Below are 24,007 nucleotides of genomic sequence, written 5' to 3'. Positions count from 1 at the left end.
GGAGTTGGTACAGAGTGCATAAAGTTGAATATTGTTATATTAACAGTAGCTCATATTGGACAAGCTGGAATTTCACATCCCTGTGAGTGAAGGGGAACATCACACCAGGAGCAGTTCTCCTTCGCTTCGCTATCTACCCCCAGCTTTCTGTGTCTCTCTGTGCTGTTAAAACTGACAATCTGGTGCTGAGCCCCACATCTGTACCTCCAAGATAAATACGTGTCAACACCAAACTATCTGATCTTTAACTCGTTCATTGTGTCATTCCAAACTGCTCACCTTCTGACACGTTTTCTTAAAAACCACCACTGAAAGTGAACTTTTCTCGATGCCCTTTCGGTTAATCGCAGCCAGTTTGTTTGAGGTTATTCATCCTTTTAAAATGCTTGCTGGTTGCTAAATACTCGCCTCAGCAGAAAATGCTGGTTTACTGTGTCACACATTGACATCCTCTGGCAAAGCTGTATGAACCACCCTGGAACGTGCTCTGGGCTCGAAACCAGCCACCAGTGCCAGACCCATATAGCCAGTCTTTGGTGTGTGCCACGTGGACTATTCCAAAAGCCTCAACCCAAATATCTCTGCCACAGAGCTACGAGAGCAAGGTTTTGACTTCCCCATTTTCCCTAATAGCGCATTTTTTTCCTGGCCTCACCATCATTTACTTAACCCCTTCAATTCCAGGTTTCCGCACTGTGAGACAGATGGTCTGGTGCAAAACCACAGACAAATTTATCTCTCTTATCCAGAAGATTCTGCAAACTCAGTGGTACATTATCATAAAGACCTCTGCTGAGGTCATGCAATTTTTCAAATTTTATTTCACTATGAAGGGTATTTGAGAAACTGGATTTGAAGCTGTGGGAAGTTCTTCTAAGTTGAAAAGAGGGAGGCTTTAACAGGAAACCATATTCAGACATGGATCAGACAAACTATGTATGCTTGATAAACCTTTCTGAGGACAAGATGTGGTCAGATTTGAAAGGAAAATATGAGTGACATAGGTATTTTTGCTTGAGATGATGATTGATTGGAACCAGCCATAAAAATAAACCTGATGATATTTTATATTATTTCTACTGTCAGCAAGTTCTTTGGTGAGACATGTTCTCACTCACAGCTTGGTCAGTGGTTCAACACTTCAAATTGTGACACTCAATGTACTCCTCTAGCAGCATGGATACTCAGGGGCAGCCTATGAATTTATGCTCATTACATGCTATAGTGTCCTATCAAAATACACTTCCTTTGTTCACAGGAAATCTGGGTTTTGGTAGCTATAGGCTTAGACAAACTTCTTGGTTAGGTTTAAAAAAAAATAAAACAAGATAATGGTTTGGGTTACGTTTGTTACATAACCTCACTTATTTTAGTAGGTTAACGAGTATGTCATGGCATCTATGTGATGAAATGTACATAACGTTGGACATATTACATTAACTATGTTACATAGTGAAGAAAACTCAGTATCGACTTTTGGTTTCATATGGGACAAGTACAGTGGTCACCTGGGTCAAAGTCCTGTGTTTGTTCAACACATTCTCACTCCGATCTCGTCAAATGTCGTCGTTTGGTCATGGACTTTCCACGTCCAGATACGACGTGCAAGGTACCCTGAATGCATTGGTTGTTGAAGGTATGGGATGCTGTGTCAACTTTAGCCTGTTACATGCATTGCCTTTTTTTTTTTTTATAAAAATACACTTCCGTTTTCCTAGGAAATGTACCGTTTGCATACAGTCTCTTTCAAAATAAACACTACGTCGGTACAACACTGCAAATTAATGCCTTTTTTCTTTCAACTACAAACACATAGTTTGGGCAACAAAAGCACGTGGTTGAGTTTAGGAAAAAAAAAACAGGGTTTGGCTTTACAATCTCATGAGAAGCAAACATCGGACTCCCAGGTTAAAGTCTGTGGTTGTTGGATTCATCCACCACCCCTCCCCCGCACTACCAGGACTTTCGCCGCCGGGCGCCATTAAACTATAATGGCGACCGGCCACCTATCATGTTGACGTGAAAGGACTGCTTTTTTCATCTGTCTGGTGCCAGAAGTCTCTGCCCAAGCACCGAATTTCGATGACTTAGGAGTGAGACTGGGTTGGTTTGTTTGAGTTTTCCACCAGCACTCCCTCCTGCCTGCTTTGCCCTATGTGGGATTTCTTGCACTTAATACTACATCATTGGTGTAGACGGGTTTTCATTGGAGTTAGTGGAAAGCCCTGTGTCTCATACAGATGCTCAAAAGATGCCTTGTGCGATGGTATCATGTGCTGAGGGCCAAAACCAACAATAAATTCATCCTACTAAATGTTGTTTGCATATCTAAACCATGATATGGGTTTTTCCTCTGTGCCACAGACCTCTACTGATGTCCAAAAACTATTAAAAACACATTGGTTAGCCACACTGTTGCAGTGGGTGACATGTTCCTTCATTGTCGTGAATGCAGGCACTGTATACTTTGAGTTAATCCGGAAAATACAGTCCTGCTGCCATAGCGCACCAAATGTGTATCATTCCACCGCTGAAAATAGTCCCCAACAAATACAGACTTTACTCCTGTTTGAGTAACATTTGCCAAAATGTCTGTGGCTATGGTATAGTATAGGGTGTGTTGTGTGATTACAGATTCTATTTTACTTTCTGTTTTTTGTTTGTTTGTTTGTTTTTCAGTTGTCTCCAATGTCTGTAATGTTACTCATTTACTCCGTTTCTCAAAGTGTCCCCCTCGGTATCTATCACTCATGAACTCAGGTTTTTATTCTATTTTACATTTATTTTACCTATCTATTTACTTACTTATTTTCTTTTATGTTGGGATGGGAGGGTGGGTGGGGGTATTTGATGTGTTGCTTAGTAGGGCTGGTTGACACGTTCACTGTTGCATCAGTTGTGCATATTGGACTGCTAAATGACATTAGTATCTATGTTTTGTTCGAGGATAAAAACTTTCACAAATAAAAAAGCTACGGTGCCTAGCTGTTTACAGAAATTTTTAAGTCTTTTCTAAATAAATAAATAAATAAAAACTAAGAGATTTACATCTTCAGTAGGATCACATGAGTTGGTGCTGAGAGCCAAATACAATATAGTTAAGTCAAAAAGTTTTGAGAGTCTTTGTAACACAAATCTTGGATTTGGTCTTCTCATTGGATTTGTTGAACGGCATAACTTAGTATTTATAGTATGACTCTAATCATACTACAGTAGGATACCTGTCGATCCTTATGCATATAATCAACAAAATGGTGTAAAGGAGATTTATTTATGAAACAGAACAATCTTACACTAATGTTTGTAGAAAATGTATATCTAACAACACAAGTATACAAAAAAAATTTACATTTTGTGCATTGCAAACTCTCAACAAAATGAACAAGATGGAGACCAAACATGTAAGAACACAGAGGCTATACAGACTAACAACAACAAGGTTGTACACTAACACGTCCTCGATCCACACAGTGCAGTCACACAGTCACACTTTGTTAAAAAAACCTTCATATGGATTCCATTTCAACCAACACATAAGTTTCATAACATCCATAAGTGATACTTGTGACTAACATATGAATGTAAAAGTATTTGTATAAAATATTTTCACTGTATTTGAACATGATGATTTCATCACACAAAATGACTGACTGCTAAACTGCAGACTCTCAGCTGATCATAAGATAGGTCACTGTGCTTTGTACGCAACATTAGACCTACTGGGAACCAGGCACTTAAACTGCAAGTCTTTTTTTTTAACTACTTCTAAATTAATGTTGACACCTTGATCTACTTTCTGTTTTTCGTAGTAGTGTTGAAGATAAAAAGTGTTTCAATATAATGCAAGAAAAGGGTGCTTGCTGCAGTGCCAGTAGCCCAGTTTGCAGCCAGTTTTGGTGATGGACCATTTATAAGCTCCTATAGATGCAGAGAATGAGCACCGAAAAATGTTCCACGTGTACCAAAGTGATATATCACTTTGAGGACAGTGAAGCCCTGTCTGGACAGCTAAGAAAATCAACAGTGGCTTTTTTAAACATACACATACTACCAGAATGAACTCCATCCAGCAGCTGCTATTATATACAGTAACACATGCTGTGTTTATGTGTAACGCAGCTGATGTTTATCCGCTCGAAAGCTTTACGCTACAGTTTGTGTGAAAGATTTGAAAAACTAACAAGTAAAGGAAATGCATGACAACACTAAAAAAATCCTGCAGTACTATATAATGCGTTATCTTGGCGTTTGTGATATTCAATTATACGCTTTGTCAGTGTAAACAAATAAATAATTATTTACAAACTCTAGCAAAAAAAAAAGCAAACAAACAAAACAAGCAAAGCATAAATAATTTACAAAAAGGAATTATAATACAGACTTAGTATAAACATCTTTGGCACTTACTAAAATGTCTTATTTAAATTGTTCTCCATAGAAAAAAAAAACACATTCAGGATGAAAAGAATGAGGAGAAATAGTAATGGACTTGAGGAATGATTATGCTTTGGTTACTGTTTAGTTTTTTTCAGACACTGTATGATTAACAATGAGTGAACCACTTAATCTCAAACAGACAAAAATGTATTAAAGATAGAGAACAACCGAGTCACTAACAAGTTACAAGAAACTGTAGGAAAGCATATACAGCATGTAACTGGTTGTACAATGGATCCTTTAAAATGTAGACATAGGTACAATAGTTATAATTATATAATCTGCTTTTATAAAAACGCGTCCACTCTCATCAGTTCTTCTTTCCCAGCTTGGGAAATGCACGAGTCAACAGGAAAAGTGAAATCGTCCATGGTTTCCTCTCCAGTGGATGGATCAAGGCAAAGCATGGGGAAGTATGGAAAGTCTCATTTACGCTGAAATGGATTTAGCAATGACGTGATGTTTACTTTGAGAGATTCTTGTCTTCGGCCCTCTGATGTTTTTTGTTCTGTCAGACTTGATTCAGTTATCTGTGGAAAGATTGAGAAAACAGCTTCCATTACCGCCACATTTATAATCAAAACTAGGACACTCGACGAGATTCACACAGTCAAAGAGCCAGAGTGCAGCAACAACATGTGCACTGTGTGTCAAGAAAAAAAAAAAGCGTGTCTTCAGTAACTGTGGCTGCAGGCTCATTTTCCACTGTTTAGCACTCAATAGAAGATCGCAAGTCCTTGGACCAACACGCAAGGTCTTTCACAATGCATCTGGGGCATTGTACATGAGCAAGCTGACAAGCAGAAACATAGCGTGACTCTGTATTTTTGCCTCAGCCAACACACAACACATAAACCCTTTCATCATTACCTTGTGAACACTGTTGGCAACTCCGGCTTATCTGAGGTTTGAAAAAAGATGTTGAAGGTTTAAAGACTTTACCCACATTATTCAAAATTGGAGGTTTTTTCCTCCACTTTCTGATCTTTGTACTGTACAGATATGTGGTATGTGGATCATATGCATGCCCATGTTACATACACACATATACTGGACATACAGACACATATAGTATACATTCACAGACACACCAATCCCAAAACAAAGCCCTTAATCATCTATACATACCGTTGCTTACATTTACATATAATTCACAAGTTGCATTTACGTGATTCAAAATCTCTGTATGTAATGTATATCTGAGTTTGTTAGAAAAATAGCTAACGCCTGCCTCAGTGACAGAAAGTTTTCTCCTAGCTTCTCCTAGCTTAGACCTCTGCCAAGTGGCTTAGGTTTTTCAGTTTGGTTTGTTTGTCTCCAGGATACAGAAAAAAACTACTGGCCTGATTTTCATGATACTTGGTGGAGAGGTGTAGCATGGCCCACGGAAGAACCCATTACATTTTGAAATGGCATTATGCCAACACTACCCCTATCATTAATGTGTGTATTGTATCTTGCAAATGCATCAAAATGATTTCTGAGGATGTTACAACCAATGCTCTAAATGGACGCAGGGTACATGAGGCAACCATCATGCACATGGAAACGTGTAGCGTAAAACAAATACATCTCTGGCCGTAGTGTCAAAGTTTGTGATTTTGAAATTTAATATCAGACATGCACTCACACATACGTCATTATTTTTGCAAGAAAGCAAACATTTATGTTTACAACTTTAAAGGAATCAAAATGTTTGTACTAACCTCTGCACTCATACTTGAGGTCGGAGAAGAACACCAGCTCTTGTGAGAAGACAAACAGGCCTAACCTTCCTCCGGCAAACGTCTTGTCATAAACTGGTCCTGAGTCAGCCATGATCTGTTTACCTTCATAGACCACAACCCTGCAAAATATGAGACAGACATGAACTTCTTAATGTGTTCAGATTTCAATGCTAAAGAAAAACTAAATAATAAAACCGCCAAAACACATACTGCCTATCACTGACTCAACTTTATTACTCACCTTATAAAACCAGTCTTCGGTCTGTGGATGAGATGCCACCTGTAAGCTGTGTAATCCTTCCACCCAATGTTTTTGGGGTCATGCCACAGTGTCCGCACCTATGTGAAAAAGTTAATAACACTTAATACTGTTTCCATCATTAAAACAGACCACAAAGCATTTAGACTGCAGCCCACCTGTCCGGGAGTGTTGCCCGTGTGCCACAAAGCATTCCTGAGGTTTTCTCCTGTGCCAGTGCTTGAGTTGACGACCTTAAGTGAAACGCCAGAGATGCCGAAGGCCTTGGAAGGCTTGTCCTCCCAGTAAGTCTGTGTGATCTGCTTCCACATCACTACATAAAAGCGCCCACTCGACTGGTAGCCGAACACAAAGCCTGCATAGTCATCATCTCTGTCTGTGTTCACATACATCGTCCCACTGAAGTCCACAGAGTTGAACTCATCAAAACCTGCGATGGTGTGAAAGAAACATGTTGTTAAATAAGTGCTGTGCAGTCAAACAGAGTTTCACATCTTTTAAAGAGCAAATGAAAGGGCTGTTGGAAAGGAAACATTTGTGCCACTCACCGACTGCAATGCCTGGGTCAGAGTTGGCTGTCTGAACCAGCTCTTTGCCCTGGTGTCTGACCACCCAGTTTGGATCAATTTGGGTGGTTCCCTTAGGATCCAAGTGGACCATCTGGAACTTCCTGAAGTCTGTGACACTGATGGCATTGTTCTCCGGACACACATCAAGAATATCTGGGATACTGTCGTTGTCAAAGTCATCCTTGCAGGCATCTCCTCTTCCATCACCTGTTGGAAAAGACATCAAATACATAGATTTGACCCAACATAAATTAGACATGCATGATTGAAACTACATTTTTCCTATTTTCCTATTGATTGGAAAAATCTCTATGGCAGCTAATGTGAGTATCATAATAAAAATCCCTCTGCAGTGAGCGCTGAGGAGCTCCTCCAAGTTCATATTAAAAATGAATGGGGAAAAAGCAGTTCTTCCCAGGAAAGTGGCTTTAATACTATTGCCAAGTCTACTAAGGCAAATCAGCCATTTTTTCATGCTGTGACAACTTCCACTGATACTTGTAACCATCCGAAGCCTGAAGTCTATTAAAGCCAGACTGCAGGCCAGGAGCTCACAGTGGAAAGGACGCCAGTGGCTAATGAAGGCCACTGCGTGGAAGTAGCTAGCTGCTTTCTGTCATCATCTTTGTTATTTCACAAGGGGCTCAAACGATCCTATCAAATAAACACTATCTGACGAGCTGTGAAGAGTGTGAACGCGTCAGTGTCCAGGGCCTTTCTCCTTCACGGTCTGTTTCCAGTTACAGACAGCTGTTCAAACTCCAGGTAACCCTGCTGAAATTGGGCACTGTGGATTAATCACGAGCAAAGCCGAAAGGAAATAAAAACTTCACAGCCTGTGCGTGTGCCCTCCTGGGCGGCTCACTGAAGTCATGCAGAATGACATCACTCGTGCCAACAGGGTCGGTGACTCTTTCCACAGCCACCAGATCTCACACCTGCTGCAGTGGAGCTAATTGCTGACTGTGGAAACATTTGGGAGAACGCACACTAAGGCTAAATGTGAGCATCACTGAGTAATGAGTAAAAAGTTTGAGTGCAAGGAGTCCATGGGAGAGAGACTGTCTGAGCAAACAGACAGAAAATACCAGGTCATTATGCAAGCAATAAATCTATCTGTGGATGATGAATTCCCATACTGACAAGTATGACGACAGTCTCAATAAGTCTTGCACATCAGGCCAAAATCTATTTTAACTGAATGTGTGCTGGTGTCATAAACTGGTCATGTGAGATTAATGATGGTAATTAACTAATGGTAGCTCATTAATTAATGTTGAGATTATTTTGAACTATTAAGCTTGATCTCAAAATTTGAAAAAACAAACTGAGCACTGGCTTGGGCAGTACCTTTTTTATACCCACATACCTTCCTGACATTCTCCCAGGGAATATGGTATATGATGGTACTTGTTTAAAAACAAACCAAAACAAATAAGATAGATGTGAAAATATTCTGGCTCTATATGCTGTTTTTTCTGCAGTCTCTCTCTGTTGTTGCTGGCTGTTTTTTTTTTTACAAGTCTTGTAACGTTATCCCCACCACTCGCAGTTGCCATCTTTCTTAGCTCAGTTGCCTGTTCTGACAGTAGAGACTGACCTCTGGTGGCACGTTCTGTGCACTACAATACCTCGATACAGCATCTCTGTATCAGTTTAATAGAAAGAGGAGTGTCTGTATTTTTGACAGTATTCAAAGTCATACCTTCAGGATTTCTAAATACCCTGGTATACTGTAATACCTTGATACTGCCCATGTCTAACTGAGCATCTACAATTCTTTGACAGCAGGGCAAGACAATTAAAAGCTCTAGCAGCTGCTGAACAGTCCTGGTGTTGGGATTATTTTGTCAATGAGATTGCATGCAGCATTAAGTATGTATTAGAATTCTACATAATGACAAAAACATGTATTATAAAGTGTTGCCAGGCACATGTTGACACAATAAATTTGTCATGGGGAATGGAGTGGGGGAATGTCTGGGCAAATATGCAAAACATCAACAGCTGAATTCACATATAATTCCAAAGCACATGGCATGCACCTGATCCTGCAACCCTAAAGCCTTTTCAGTGTCATATCCTCACCATCAGAGTCCAGCTGGTCCGCGTTGGGTGTCAGTCTGCAGTTGTCCTTGTCGTCAGGTATACCGTCATCATCATCATCATAGTCACATGCGTCTCCTTTGCCATCCTTGTCATGGTCGGCCTGGTTGGCGTTGGCCACATAGGGACAGTTGTCCAGGTTATTCTGATGGCCGTCCTCATCGATGTCCTGGTTATTGTCACACTGATCTCCAACCAGGTCGTTGTCTACGTCAGTCTGTTGAATGAAGACAGACCAAGGTTAACAGTATTAACACTGTACCTATTGTTGTATTGAAAGTGTTATGATACGATATGGTACCTGATCAGGATTGTGCAACAACGGACAGTTATCACACTGGTCACCAACTCCGTCCATGTCAGTGTCCTTCTGGTCAGTGTTGTACACCATGGGGCAGTTGTCGTTTTCATTCAGAATTTCTGAGGAAAAGAGCAGTTGATGATATTTTCTTGAGAATTAAATGTATAAATTAAACAAGTAGAGTCTATTATCTGTTTAGGCTTCTCTATTTTACCATCTCCATCAATGTCCACTGCGCAGGCGTCCCCTTCTCCGTTGTGGTCAGTGTCTATTTGAGCAGGGTTGTGTTCATAGGGACAGTTGTCGCATCGGTCGCCAACTTCATCCTTGTCAAAGTCAAACTGGCGAGGATTGTAAAGGAGGGGGCAGTTGTCCTGTGGCGGAAAGTGCATAGTTGTTGGAGAATTCTTCAAGTATCATAATTACAGAATAAAATATGTGCTTGTTTTAGAGACTCTCGTACCCTCTCATCTAGGATTCCATCGTTGTCGTCATCCTTGTCGCAAGCATCTCCTTGACCGTCTTTGTCAAAGTCTTCTTGTCCAGAGTTGGGAAGGCTGGGGCAGTTATCCTGAAAAAGTAGTAGGTAATTTTAAAGATAGTTCATAATCACTGCAGGAAAGGCTACATCAAACAAGATGATGGAGTTCAAGGAAATACCTTCTTGCAGTGATATGTGGCGTTGGCACCACACACAAGATTCTGATTGGGCCAGCCGTCCAAGTCCGAGTCTTCTCCACAAATGAAGCCATCTCCGGCGTAACCAGTCCTGCACTCACACTTGTACATTGGGTCACTGAAGTGGCTGATGTAGATGCATTCGGCATATTTGTGACAGTTGTGGGTCTTGTCCTTGCATGGGTTCTCTGGCTCACACACCTAAAGAAATAAAAAGGGCAGGTGGAACTGTATTAAAAGATTTGCCACCACATCCAACATCAAGAGCACTGGATGTGATCTGTCGGGGAAAAAAATGACCTTATTTTATTTATTTTTTTGTCACTTCAAGTCAAGACTACTTATCTTACTCCTTGTAGCTTTCTTTTTTGGAAAGCCACTCCAAATTGAGGACTACTGCAAATCAAAGTGACGGGTTAAGGGAAAGATTCTGGACAAAGCCAAAGTGTGGAGCTCTTCTGTGCACAGTTGATTTTGTGAAATCCCACTTAATGCATCATACATCCCACTATGACCCACTGTTGCCGCTTTATTGCAGCGCAAGGTATTCACAGCTGCCACTCATTACCGGAGGATGAACATAACTGCAGTTTGGATGCCACTCCATGAGCTCATAGAGCACAGAGTGACAGCAAGAACAGGCCTTTGATCAAAACTGTGAAATTGAGCCCCCTTAATGCCAGCGATGAGACAGTTCCCATTTTCCCAAATCAATTAGTGAAATTGGGGCATCATATCAAAGACAAGCAGCTGCAGAGGCCGAAGAGTGACAAGATGGTCCGCAAGGACTGTTGTGCAAGGGCTGGTCAGAGTGGCACGGCAAGTTTTCCAGGTATTCCAGGGAGTCTGTGAATTTTGTGATCATAAATGAGCAGAAAAGTGTGTTCCAATCAAGTAATTATTGTGATCTAAATGACATATCGCATTACCTTTGATACAGCTGCTATTTAGCAGTTGTGGTGTGTGTGGAAATACTGAGGTCTTTTAAAGATCGAGCAAGAGTTAAGAAAAAAGCTCCACATCCTTTTGCTTGAGCAAAAGCACTGATCTGTTCAGCATCTACAGTGAAACTACAGTTTCAATCTGATTATACAATGAAAGTGTGTAACATATGTTTGTTGTTAAGAGTTGCCCAACTCTCCTTCCTCTCCTTCTGCTTGCTGATACTGGGTCAAGGTGAGACACATTCATATGTGGTGGCTCCCCTCCAACACTGTAAACACTCTCAGCGCAAGAATAAGGCTTATATATCACCCGAGCTGCTGCTTCCATCATTCATAAATTTGGATCTGATGTACAACAATCCACACGACTGCTTCTGTATTCTTTTTTTAATGCATTTTGTTCTCACTTCTTCGAAAGCTCCCCCTGTTTGAATGGCACCCAATCAACAATTCATTATTGGCACTGAATGAGACTAACTTCAGCTCACCTGTTTGTTCTTCTTGGCGGCCTCCACACCCATACCGAAAGGCTGGTTGCCCTTGTAGCGCCTTGGACAGGGCAAGCAGTGGAAACCCGGATCTGTGTTTACACAGCGCTGCGTTCCACTCACTTTGTAGCAAACATCGGACACCATGTCACACTGGAGGAGGGAATGAAAAGCATCAGTAAAATGCAGACAAATAATTACATGAATGAAGTCTTAAACACACGTCTGGTTCATGCACATAAGAAAAACAGCAACTTTTACCTCATTGATGTCTTCACAGTGGGTACCATTTCCACGGAAACCAGCAGGGCATGGGCCGCACTCCCAGGATCCATCTGGAGAGCTGTTGCAATCCACTCCAGCAAAGCATGGGTTAGACAGACAGCCATCTGTAAGGGATTTACATGACAAGAATGGGTACAAACAAAGAAAACTGATTTAAACATCGCTGGACATATCTGTATGGTGAGTCTCCAAGTGATTCAACTTTAATTTGTGATGGTTTTTATCTCAACTTGATGCTTCAAGATCAAAATATTCAGCATCTCTCTCCACGAACAGTCCCCGAGTTATTTACTCTGTGAGGAATAAGTGTGAAAAGCTGTTGTTCCTTTTTTTTTTTGCATTCTGTAAAAAGTATATATTAATCTTACAGTACTCAGTATACTACGCAGGAATTGTTGGTTATTTTTTGTAAAAAGTATCACCAGCGAAACGGAAAGCCAACCCAAGCTTTGTCCGCTTGGTGTTTTGCCTTGATATATTTGTGTGTTTTTTTTCGGCGCTGTGTCCGCAATTTTCATATCTTCCTCATGGATGCGATACCTTTTTATAAAGCCCCAACCTCACCTGCACACTTTGCCCAGGAACATCCCCAACACAGCATGTTCACAATAACAGTTAGCAGGTAATTATTACATGTTGAGCAACTTAATTTACTGTATTAGCATGTTAACAGCTGCTAATAAGAGCTAAATGTAAAGAATCGCTGAAGCTGGTGGGAATGTCATTGGTTTCATGGTTATTTGGTCGACTCAAGACCACAATTGTCACTAGAGGAAAAGCCGTATGATCACCAACGTCAGTGGGATTCACCCTCTGAGGAGTATGAATTTCTATACCAGTTGCCGTCACTAGGGCTTATAGCTTGCCTGGCTAATGTAATGTGACTGGTGCTCACCAATAGGACAGTCCTTTTTGTTACAGCTGTCACTGTCGTTGGCCTCCCCGATGCAATTATTGCCGCCATACTGAGGTTGAGGGCTGTTGCACACACGCGTCCGGCTTTTGATTCCCCCTCCGCATGTTGCTGAACAGGTTGCCCATGGAGACCAAGGACCCCAACCTCCATCAACTAAAAAGACACAGAGACAGATGTTCAGTTGTGAATTTTTGACATAAAGCCTTTCATTCCACAAATATATTGTATTACTTTGTTTCTAAATAAAAACAAGTCAACATTTGAAGTCTGAAATCTGAAAAAGCAGCCAGAGTCAGAAGCCTGGAACTTAATACTACAAGAGAAAACATACTGAGCTGATTTGAGTCAACATTTCCTGAAAGACAGACAGGACGCCAGTCCAAAACACATGGGGAATGCTGCCTAGGGGGAGCCATGAGGCACAAGAAAGTCTGGTGGTTCCACATGGACGCTGCTGTAATGGAGATGCAGCTTTTGAGTGTTCCCCGAACAGGCTGGAATACTCACTGGGGCAGGGCTTGGCAGTGCAGCGCTGGGTCTCTCTCCCACTTCCCTCGCAGTCTTTACCCCCCAGTTGTGGCACGGGTGCATTACAATGTCGGATCCTGGTGATCTGTCCTTCGCCACAGGTCACTGAGCAGGATGACCATGGCGACCACAAACTCCATCCTCCATCCTGGCGAACTGGGGATCAAACATCAAACATGTCAGACAGAGACACACATGTCACGTATTATCCTCTAGATTTCAACTCAGTGAAATAGTTACAGACATGTTTAATTTGGAAAAGCACAAAAATTTGGCCACCACATTTTCTACGAGTAAACATTATGTGATGCTGGCGACGATGGCTCACTTTCAAAGATGTTCTAAGATGCTTGCGCCAGTATTTATGTAATTGTGGGTAAACTATCCTCCAGTGGTTAGACTGATTCAGTCACTCACACAGATGCAGTGTAATGTTAGCTGCAAGTAATAAAACATGCTAATCCCCCCAATTTATCAAAGCACAATTAATCAGTTTCGGCATCCACCTCATCAATAGTACATCTAATGATCTAATTCATTAATATTTGATATTCTTTTGCATGGCAGGCGGTGGTGAGTCATTGCACTGTGGAACACCCTCTCAGCCAGTGATTTATTTGGAATTAACTTGGACTGGGCACACCCTGCAACCCGACCATGCGATCCAGCTCTTCACTGGGATTCGGCCTCACTCAGATGGATCCATTTTCAACAGATTTATGGAGGCGTGAACTTGCTCTTTTGCACTTTGGGGGGATCTCATCTCATTTTTAACTCAGTTTTTCCACAGTTCCATCACGTTCCTCCCTCCCATATGTCATGCTGTTATTTGTTTTAGATTATTGTGTAGTTGTTGAAATGGCATATGCATACTTCGATCATGATAATATCACAGCAGTAAGGGGGATACTACTGGATGACATTTATTTAAATGAAAGCTGAGTGACAGGAGAGTTTTAAAAAGAAATCCTTACTTCGGCTGTCGCATTTGCTAAGGCTGCACTTGCGGGTCTGGATAGAAGGTCCGGTGCAGGGGTTGCTGGTTGCATCACATGATCGACCCCTCTGCTGAGTTCCTGTCCCGCAGGTGACCGTGCACTCTGTCCACTCTGACCAAGGGGACCAGCCATCCTCACGGTCTTGAGTTGGAAAAAGTAACAGGACAAAGTCAACATTTTATTTCTTTTCTTGCACAAGAAACACCCCCTCTGCTCCATGTTAAAAGAGAATAATAAAAGTGCTAGCAAAGGATCATGACCGCACTATTTTTTATGTCATCCTGTTTATCAAATGACCTCATCTAAAAAACCCACAGTAGCCACTCTAAGTGTCTTGTATTTTGGCCAATAAATATGTGGTCCGCTCACAAAGACAAACTGGCTGCAACAGTCCTGTGGTATTAAAATTTAATATGCGTGGAATATTGTTTTTATGGCATATTGAACCATTAATTTAAAATAGCATGCATACATAAAAACTGCATGTGTTTATAATTCTGTTTATATGCTGGGTGCATTGGCTAATAGGAGGCTACTTACGCATACACACGGGGCAGCACTCGCCATCGACAAATGACGGACTGGCACAGGCGACTGGTGGGCATGTAATCTGGTGACACACAATCTTGGACTCCTGCCATCAATGAATATAAGAGCTATATTAGAATCACTGATATCCACAGTAAATCTGCACATATTCCCATATGACATATTCCCATATGACATATTCACATATGATTACCTGGCAGGTACATTTGGTGCAGCTGTCTACAACCCAGTCTTCCTTATCGTCGAACAGGCGGCCATCCTGCCAGCACATGTTTTTCTCTTTAGAGTTCTTCATCTTCCCAAGGAGCTCCTTCATGACAGTGTTCTCCTCTGTCTTAACATACAACAACAGACAGATTTGCAGTCAGAAAGGAGATCAGTCAGAAACGATTAGGAGACACTCATGATAAAGGTACACTGCATTCCACGAAGCATGAGGAGGCGGACACCTGCTTACAAGATGATTCTGTTAAGAGCGCACATGTGAGGTTACATTTCACCAGATGGAAAGAGGAGTAGCGCATCCTGTCTCACTTAAATATTACTCATATAAAAGTAAGATAACGTTTGCTGAAAATCCGTCAAGTTAAAGCACAAACATCACTCTGAAAAACACACAACCCCTACTATACATGTCATAATAATTAAGAGCCAAATGTGGCATCCCGTCGCCCTTTCAATGAACCGATCTGTCCCTCTCCAATTCAGTGTTGTGTGTCAGCTGCAGCCACTTTCATACTGCCTGATGTGATCTGAAGCGTTTGTAGTATGGTTTTGTTGTTTGGTTTAATGTTGTTTTGTATCATTGTATTTATGTGAAACAGCTGATGTCCTGGGACGCAAGACAAGTTTCAGATTTTTTTCTTACGATAAAGTGAAATTAGTCTTAATCTAACTGAAGCTCTGAGTGGGACACCTTCATATCATTATGATACTTCTTTCTTTCAAATTACCTAATGAGGGAAAAGAGAAAACTTAAATGGACTGGAAAGAAGAATGCTTGATTTGATCTGAAGTACATTTACAAAAAAAATGCTTTCCCATTGTATTAACGAGGAAATGTTAATTTCAAAATGTGCTTCTCATTACTGCAAATTGCAAACACTGCATTTCTTTATATCTCTAATGTGTCTAGGAAAATAGCCCATTGAAAATTGCTGCTTAGTTATGCACATTGTAACCTCCAACCCAATTGGAGACCAGGGGCTCTCTGGCTGGACTCCTGAACACTTGGGAGCTGTCAGTCGATAAACTGCTGCCAAAGTTTTGTGTGTACATGTGTGTATATGTGTGTGCATCCTCTTGTTGGACAAGGGAGGCAGCAGTGTGCAGCACTAGAATCTAAGACACCACTCGGTCTGGAAGAGCCTCAGGGACCCTTCTCATCCCAGCCGTTTTTTTTTTTTTTTCTCCCAAGGTTCATGCCCAGACTCTCTTATTGCTGGGAGGCTCCCAGAGGAAACACATGAGCTGTTTAAACACAGCCAGACATAAGACCGGACCCCATCGCTGCCAGGGGAACACTTCCTATATCCACATGTAACATGTCATAAAATCTGTCTGACTCACGCTGCCACAGATAGCAGGAGTCAAGCGGGTTCAGTCGTCGCAGGCGACTCTATAAACAGCCCTGCGGCTACTTACTGTTTGCTTTCAAACCAATGTAGGTTACCTAGTAACCTAATTCGGACCTCTTACTTCCTGGCTGCCACACTGAGGACTGTACCATTTATTTTCTTAAAATGTCAATTTTCTCTGAAATGTGAATTTTCTTCCCTCACACAAAAACTGATTTTACTGATTTTGCCTTCATCACTGAAATTGGCAGCTAAAGCACAACAAAAGAGGCAGCAGCTTGTCTAAAACAATCACAGTGATTTATGCTAGACTTCTACTACTTACCACTTTTTGCAAGCCATCAATGAGGTTGCTGACGACAACACGTAGACCTTTGAGCTCCTGGAACATGGTGCTGAGTTCCTCACAGGAGCGCTCACACATATCTGCGCTTGGGTCATCTGTCTTCTGACCTATGATATTTGTAGTGATGGATGGACTCACATCAACAATTTCGGTGCTCTCGCTCACAATATTAGCTTCATCTGGAGGGACAAAAGAAAGGAAAATATCAAGGTGAATGAGCAAGCAAGGAAATGAAAAAGCAACCCTGGTGATGAAAAACATATTTGAGAGACATGATGACTGAAACACAAGGACTGTGATCAGGCAACAGAGCGATTTCCTGTTTTCCCATAGACGGCAAAAAGATCACAACAATGTGGTGATTACAATGTTTATTGTGCTCCCCAAAACAGATGTTGAGTCAGGGGGTGTTTGATTTGAAATATGTATCTGTTTGAAATGGTGAAGGTAAATCTTTCCACCAGAGATGACAGCTGCGTTGGCTGTGGAAGGACGGGACGGGAAGGAGATGGCAGAAATCTGGGTGTTCCTCCAGTGATGAGAAACCACAACTGCTGTCATAAATCTCCAAGACCTTTTAGAGAAGTGGACACTTCCAATATGAACTTAACAGACCGGAGTGACCACACAGATTGATTTACAAGGAGCCTGTGAAGCTCATGGTCTTATCCTTAGAGCTGATCGGTAGCATAGGCACTGGAGATGCCCTCGTCTAGATGTCAACACAATAGAGGCCAAAGTGCGGGAGAATCCCTTGAGTCACAGCATTTATCAGTCATTACTAACACTAAAAACTCTTCTCCTTTAGTGCACACTGTCAAAGGGAATGCAATCTTAAACCACAGGGTTGTTTGAAAGGCTAAATGTTGAGTCTTCGCACAATCTGTAAATCTGAAGCAGGAGGTCCAACCAAGAGTGACATGTCTGCCAGCTGTGATCTCAACACAATGTAGACAAGAAAAATGCAATTTACAGAACAGGACAGGGCATCTTTTATGGGCTTGCATTAGACATATGAAACTAGAAGGAGAGTTCAGACCTCCAACAGGGCCAATAGTCCAGTCTTCTATGACATGTAAATCTGTACGCGCAACTATGTCTAAATATATGTATTTAATATCTCTGGAGAAGTTTATTGAAGAAGTTTCTATAGCCACACATTAGTTTGAAAAAAAAAGTATTGTTACAGCTGTGGCAGAGTTACAATTGTACAGGGTCTCCCATGGAACCACTGTCCCCGAGTGCTCCATAATGACTGCCTGAGCAACTACATGTGTAGGCCAATCCTACTGGTACCCATAAATATGGATCGGAATATGGAGTCAACATATTCCTGTATTTTATTTTTGTATTTTGTACGTTTTGTCACTATTGATATTGATTGATATTGATAGTAAACTAAAAGTAAAGTCATTGGCCCATGCCACACCCTTCCACCAACCAAGCTGGCCACCAACGTCGTTGGACATCGATATTTGGTTGAATTTCGGTTGTGACGATGGGTAATCAAAATTCAACATCAGGACGTCTAATGCCACTCTCAATTTGTAGAACACTGGCGAAGATGACATTGACATTGACAAGTAATGCACCCAAATTCGTCCCACGTATTTTGAAAGGCTGTAATCACATGACCAATGCGCTGACGGCAGTAAACAAGGAAGCAGTACTGGGGGCTTCTAAGGAGGTAGGTTGGGGTGGTGGATGGGTCACCAAAAAAAAAACGGTTCTTGGCCCAGGACTTTCCCCTGGAGTAGCGTGTTTGGATCTGTGTAAAGTGAAATTTGACTTATTTTTTACTTATTCTAAGGTACGTCCTCGCCACGTTTCTTTTCCTAAACCTAACCTCAGTAACTTTACTTGCCTAAACCTAAAGACACCCAACAATGTTTCTTTTTCTAAACCTAACCACAGTATCTTATACTGCCTAAATTCGTGGGTCGCAAATGCGTAGTTTATCATATAAATTGATGTGCATGCATTTTTCATTGGATATCATGCAAACCATTCTATGAGAATACACTACTACACAACATGAAATTATGTTGTTGTAAGACATTTAAAACACTATGAACCCAATTTTCATTCCAACCAAAATTTAATGTCTGTCTGACATGAGAGTCCAACAACATCATATTGGTGTCCGTTGCCAGTGGGGAAGTTTCATGAAAATTGGGCCAGTGTATTTTCTGCATCAAAAGACAAACAAACTGCACCAAAAACACAACCTAGAGATAATTATTATTTTCCATCCTTTAAATGTATTTACCCAATTTGTATCTCAAACCACTGAACCTCAGTTATGATGAGCTTTATGAAACTGTGATGCTGAAAACAAACACACAACACACATATCGAAGCTCAAAGGAATGCCTGTCACTCAGCCAAAACACAGCACATATCTGCAACTGCTTTGGATCTCGCTATGTAAATTGGCGAAGATTAATAGCCGGCCAGGGGACACTAAATCAAGTAGTCGTCCAAATTGCCCAATGATGTCCCACTGTAGCCAGTGCTGTGTTTTCTTTCCCTTTCAGTCTGCTGGATTCATTCAAATCTCAGGAGGGCTTCATGCTGTATGTGTGTGTGAATGCGCGCAAGCTCGTCTGTGAAAGCATTCACACATTCTTCTTCTCCCTGATAGACATCCTCTTATTTATACTCAAAGCAGATAGAGGAAAGAATGAAAAAAGAGCAAAAAGCGTGGGTAGTTTTGACACTGCTCATTAATGTCCAACATGACAGTTTTTATGAGCGTGGGTTGTGTGGGTTTATGAGTGACTTTTGGCATTAGAACTGCTACCAGCGCAGAACCTTGACTGGTACCAGCCAGCATGTAGAAAACTTCCAGGCCTTGGTGACATTTGTTAAACAAATAAACTCATTCAGCTGGAATTCAACACTGCTTGTGGCAACAGAAATGCAGCAACCGCTCTGTCACGCACAAACACGCACACCGCATATGGATTTGCTTTGACACAGTGAGCTAAAGACACTGTTTCCAGATCCAGTGACTCTTTAGCTTTGTAAAGGATGATTATTGACATATTTACTCAGATATCTGTGTCTTTTTAGTTGCAGCCGCTCTTCGTGTGAGCCCTGCTGAGGATCATGAGGTACTAGTCCTCATGCGAGCAAAGCCTCAGCTGAGAAAAGCAACCCAATCAGCCAATTCATGACTTCATTGTGTGTGTGCGTGCGTGAGTGTGTGTGTGTGCAGCTGGAAGGCTGGAAGTGGAGGCTCCCCAATCTGCAGTATAGCATTCACTTTCTCTTTTCTATTTTCTTTCCCAGGGCATTATACCGAGTCCACTGCCAATAGAAATAAATGTAAGCATCTGTATCTCCTTTTGTTCACCACGGACACTGCTCGACCTCAAGCCACTGCGTCAACACCGCTGTTTCCGTAAACATGAAGTAATGGTGGGAGACATATCAAATCTGCAAGTTTCTTGACCCACTTAAAAAAAAAGACCAAAAAAAAAAGAGGCTAAATTCATACAAAGGAAGTCAACAGAGAATGGTAAACTGTTTGGTCTGGAAAGTTGCTGTGGTTGATACTAAACAAAACACAGATACTATGCTTTGGAGGATTGCATGTGAAAGGATTTCCCAATCACATCTGCAAGGTATTGGGCTTGAAACACTTAGCAAATAAAATTATTTTTGACTCATCATTTGGCTTGTGAAAATCACACAAATAGAAATGGTTCCCACTGCTTGAGGATCGCAGCAACCTTTGGGTGATCGCTGGTTTAAACACCTTAAAGATAACCCCCCTAAAAAAGTTCGCTCTTACCTTGCTTTGGGAGCTCGCAGTCTCTGCTCTGCAGGACGTCTTCCACCGTGGTGTCGAAGATGAAACGTACATTTTGCAGGAGGCCCTGTTTGGTAAGAAAATATGTGTCTCTGATTAGTATTTGGGCTACCTTGGCATTTTTTGAAATGACACACATTTGCTTTCCATTCTCACTACTGTTCAAGCCGGCATTGTGGAAAAAGTCTAACAGACAAACATTTTCACTCCTGACATTCCCATTCTTACTCACAAGGGGCAATTTAGAGTCTAAATTTGGAGTCCTTTCCACACAGGAAGACCAGGGCAACACTGAGGCACTCTGCTACACTTTGAAGAGGGAGTTTCTGAGTCTCTAATTCTTGAAACTGTTGTTTAAAACAAGCTTTTATTACGAGCTCAGTTAAAACCTCAGATTCTTGTAACATTTGAGAGGTGACAAAACACTGTGAGGCCATTAAACTCGCTAGGCACAGTTAGAAAAGTCACAAAGGGACTGATGTAGAAAGACATGAGTTTCCAGATCCTAGGAAATCCTGGTTTAGCTACCCATAAGTCTCCGTCTTACCCTGAAGTGGTTCTCCCGGATGGATCCCTTTGCAACATACATGCGGCTTCCCTCAGCCTGCAGGTGCTCGTAGAAAGGCTCATCCAGGATGAAGCTGTCTATGAGGCTGCAGCCCACAAACAGGTTTGCATTTTCCCCATGAACCTGGAGCGTGATATTCTTCCACTGTGAGTCAGACAAGTCCACATCCTCGAACGAAACCACATTCTGGGAGCCGTCCACCCAATATATCAGGTCCAGAGTGTTGGCCCGTCCGTTGGACACAATCTCAAACTGCCGCTGGCCAGTGGGGCCCTCCAAACCAATCAGGGTCCCCCGTGATGCGCGGTCCTGGCGTATGCTGGCCACAAATACAAAGCCCTCATTGTTTTGGATCTGACGTAGTATTTGTTTTAGTATTGGGGGGCTCACTGGGGGCAGATGGTCGAAGCGAATGAAGCGGTAAGCGGGGGCATCCGAGTTTTGGCCCCGGAACTGTTTGGCCCCAAGAGTCTTGCGCGTGATGTGGCTGATTTCAAACAAGTCGAAGGATGTCTCATCCTCCTGCTCACCATCTACATATCAGACAAGAGGAAATGCAAATGGACAAATATTTCAGGGAAAAGAATAAGAGTTTATAAGGTTTTTTGTTTTTAAAAATAAGAAAAGCTGTTTTTTTAAAACAAAGGAAAGAAGGACAAATGGCAAAAATGTCATTGGAATGGATGATTGCACCTCAAGTTAGCGGGGCTTCAGGCATTGAGTTAGTTTCAATAATAACAGCGATCATATTAATAACTTATATTAATATATGAGTCAGCATTACAGTCATCTTCAAGGTTTCCACTTACCTTGAGGTACTGCGTGGAGGAGATTAAATGATAAGAGTAGCAGGAAGAGACTTCTCCTGAGTATCATATCTCCTTCAAAAAACAGCAGAAATAGTTTTTTTTTATTAGTTTTTATGTCCCTCTTGTATTTGTTTGACACCCATGGTCCATCTCACATGTTGAGTTTGCACTTGAGCCTCTCAGTAAAATAATAAGGACAAAAATAGAGGGTAAAAAAATAAAGCGAAATAAAAATGCTACAATAAAAGATGAAATAATTCCAGATAATCAGCTACAATAAACTGTTTACAGCATCACATGCAGATCCCGTTTTGTAGGCTGTTGATTTTTGATGAATAAAATCCCTTAATTCTCTCTAAAGTCAGTCTGAATTACTTTCTTGATGAGTTACTCTCGACTTTATACTATCTCTTCATACAGAAAAAAACAGGCTATAGTGCCGTCCATGTAACTTACCTGACGAATGTAGTCTCTATTTTAAAACACAATCAGATATCCGACTATAAGAAAATAAAAAAGGATGAGATCGGTTAAAAGAAGCCGATGATTAAATGAATGAGACGCGGTATCTCCTGAAAACCTCGTGCGTAAAAAGCGTAAAGTCCACTTTGGTTCGCTACATCCACAGCCTGCAGGACTGGAGGCACAACAGTGACTGAGGCGCTCACCTCCCTCCTCTTATATAGAGGCTCGCAGAGAGCCTGTCAATCAAACTCTTCTGGGTATGAACCGTTTGCGGTCGGTTGTTAGGAGACAGAGTTACATAATTATCTTCCGATGGCGTAATTTTCTTACCCGCGCTCGCACACAGAGTCTGGTATGGGGGGTTCGTGACCCCCCTCCCGTCCGCTCCCACACCGTGATGTCCACCATCCTCTCCCTATCAAACCCACCTTCCCCCTGTGTCTGGAGCTTATTCACTTTCACTGCGGAGGAGAGATGAGGGTGCTGTGGTTATGGTTAAGGAGTAAGTAGGGTAAAGACAACATAACTACTTTGGTTGGTTTGATTTGGTTAATTTAAAAAAGATAATTAGTAACAGCAGATTTATAATACATTCAGAGATTTGTGAGATGTAAAATGAAGCTGACCTCAACTTTCCTGAATCTTATAGCTTATTTTTTAAAGAAATAACTTGACACAAGCATGAAGTAAAGATTTTGAATATGTGTGGCTTTTGACAAGAAAGTGTTATAATTAAGATTTTGCAAAGACATCAATAACTCAAAATGGGAATCTCAGCTATGTCTGCAATGTGAGACAAAAGAAGAACATGAAAATGACCTCTATTACAAAAGATACTTTGGATGCTTCCACTTTGCTGGCAAGCAGTGTCTTGCGCCTGGAGATCGTCAGGTTTTTGCCAAGGCTTCCCTCTTTGGTGTCAGGGAAAGAAAAGCTGATACGTCTCATTCGTGGAACTCTGTGGAGGGATCATAGCTCTGGATGTGGGTAGGCCTTTGTGTACCAATAGGATACGTCTCAGGGATGGTTTGCGTCAATTGGAAATGTGCATTCCATTTAGAGGAAAAAAAGGGGGGGGGTGAAGAACAGACAGTTTCTTACCAAATGGGGCGACTGTCTTTCACCAACATGGATTCACTAACCTGACAGAAATTAGAAACAGTGGCGAACGGTTAGTCAGACGTACAAGAATATGACGACGCTCGCTGATGATAAAAGCATTCTGCAGTGACCAGAGAACATCAGATTAAAACTGTCAGGGGTGGAAAAAGCTGAAATGCTCCACAGACTTGCACTCATTAAACGTGGTAGTGCAGCCGTCACTGGTAGTTTCTCAAGATGGGTTTTAATCAGTTTGAATGTGTTCCTTTTAAATCATTAATCATGGAAGTTATAATGTCAGTCATGGAAGGAAAAAGTCTTCAGTAGCTGTTTTACTATAAAGCAAGAATAAGCTCTTTGAAGATTTTAGTATAAACTAGACTTTTTATGCGATAAACATCATTCAAATAATGTCATGACTAGGCTTGGGCAATATCACAGTGTTATGATATACCAGAGTATTTAGTTTCTATTAAACTGGTAGGGAGATGCTGTATTGAGCATCTCTGTATTACTATCACAAGCCACCAGAGGTCAGC

The 24,007-nt window shown here is 41.5% G+C and overlaps 1 protein-coding gene across 3 annotated transcripts; it reads right to left on the bottom strand.

Moving 5' to 3' along the window:
• Positions 1-3,258: 3,258 nt before the first annotated feature.
• On the bottom strand, positions 3,259-22,723 carry thbs2a (thrombospondin 2a). Of its 3 annotated transcripts, none has more exons than XM_050071632.1 (23): positions 22,698-22,723; positions 21,903-21,974; positions 21,073-21,626; positions 20,508-20,592; positions 16,688-16,887; positions 14,979-15,119; positions 14,777-14,870; positions 14,213-14,377; positions 13,218-13,394; positions 12,690-12,863; positions 11,771-11,898; positions 11,510-11,662; positions 10,060-10,278; positions 9,863-9,970; positions 9,614-9,773; positions 9,400-9,518; positions 9,081-9,315; positions 6,972-7,199; positions 6,582-6,853; positions 6,406-6,503; positions 6,144-6,283; positions 5,308-5,338; positions 3,259-4,967 (listed from the first exon to the last, which is right to left on the bottom strand). In XM_050071632.1, the coding sequence occupies exons 2-23, from the start codon at positions 21,967-21,969 to the stop codon at positions 4,964-4,966; spliced, it is 3,552 nt and encodes a 1,183-aa protein (XP_049927589.1). In that variant the 5' UTR covers positions 21,970-21,974; positions 22,698-22,723; the 3' UTR covers positions 3,259-4,963. The 3 variants fall into 3 exon arrangements, with proteins under 3 accessions (XP_049927589.1, XP_049927588.1, XP_049927590.1); XM_050071631.1 differs by lacking the exon at positions 22,698-22,723 and adding an exon at positions 22,359-22,541; XM_050071633.1 differs by lacking the exons at positions 5,308-5,338; positions 22,698-22,723 and adding an exon at positions 22,359-22,541.
• Positions 22,724-24,007: the final 1,284 nt, after the last annotated feature.

The sequence above is a fragment of the Epinephelus moara genome, chromosome 19, assembly GCF_006386435.1.
Source record: "Epinephelus moara isolate mb chromosome 19, YSFRI_EMoa_1.0, whole genome shotgun sequence".
NCBI lineage: Eukaryota > Metazoa > Chordata > Actinopteri > Perciformes > Serranidae > Epinephelus > Epinephelus moara.
Note: the sequence above shows the minus strand (reverse complement) of the source record. Positions and strands in the feature narration are given on the sequence as shown.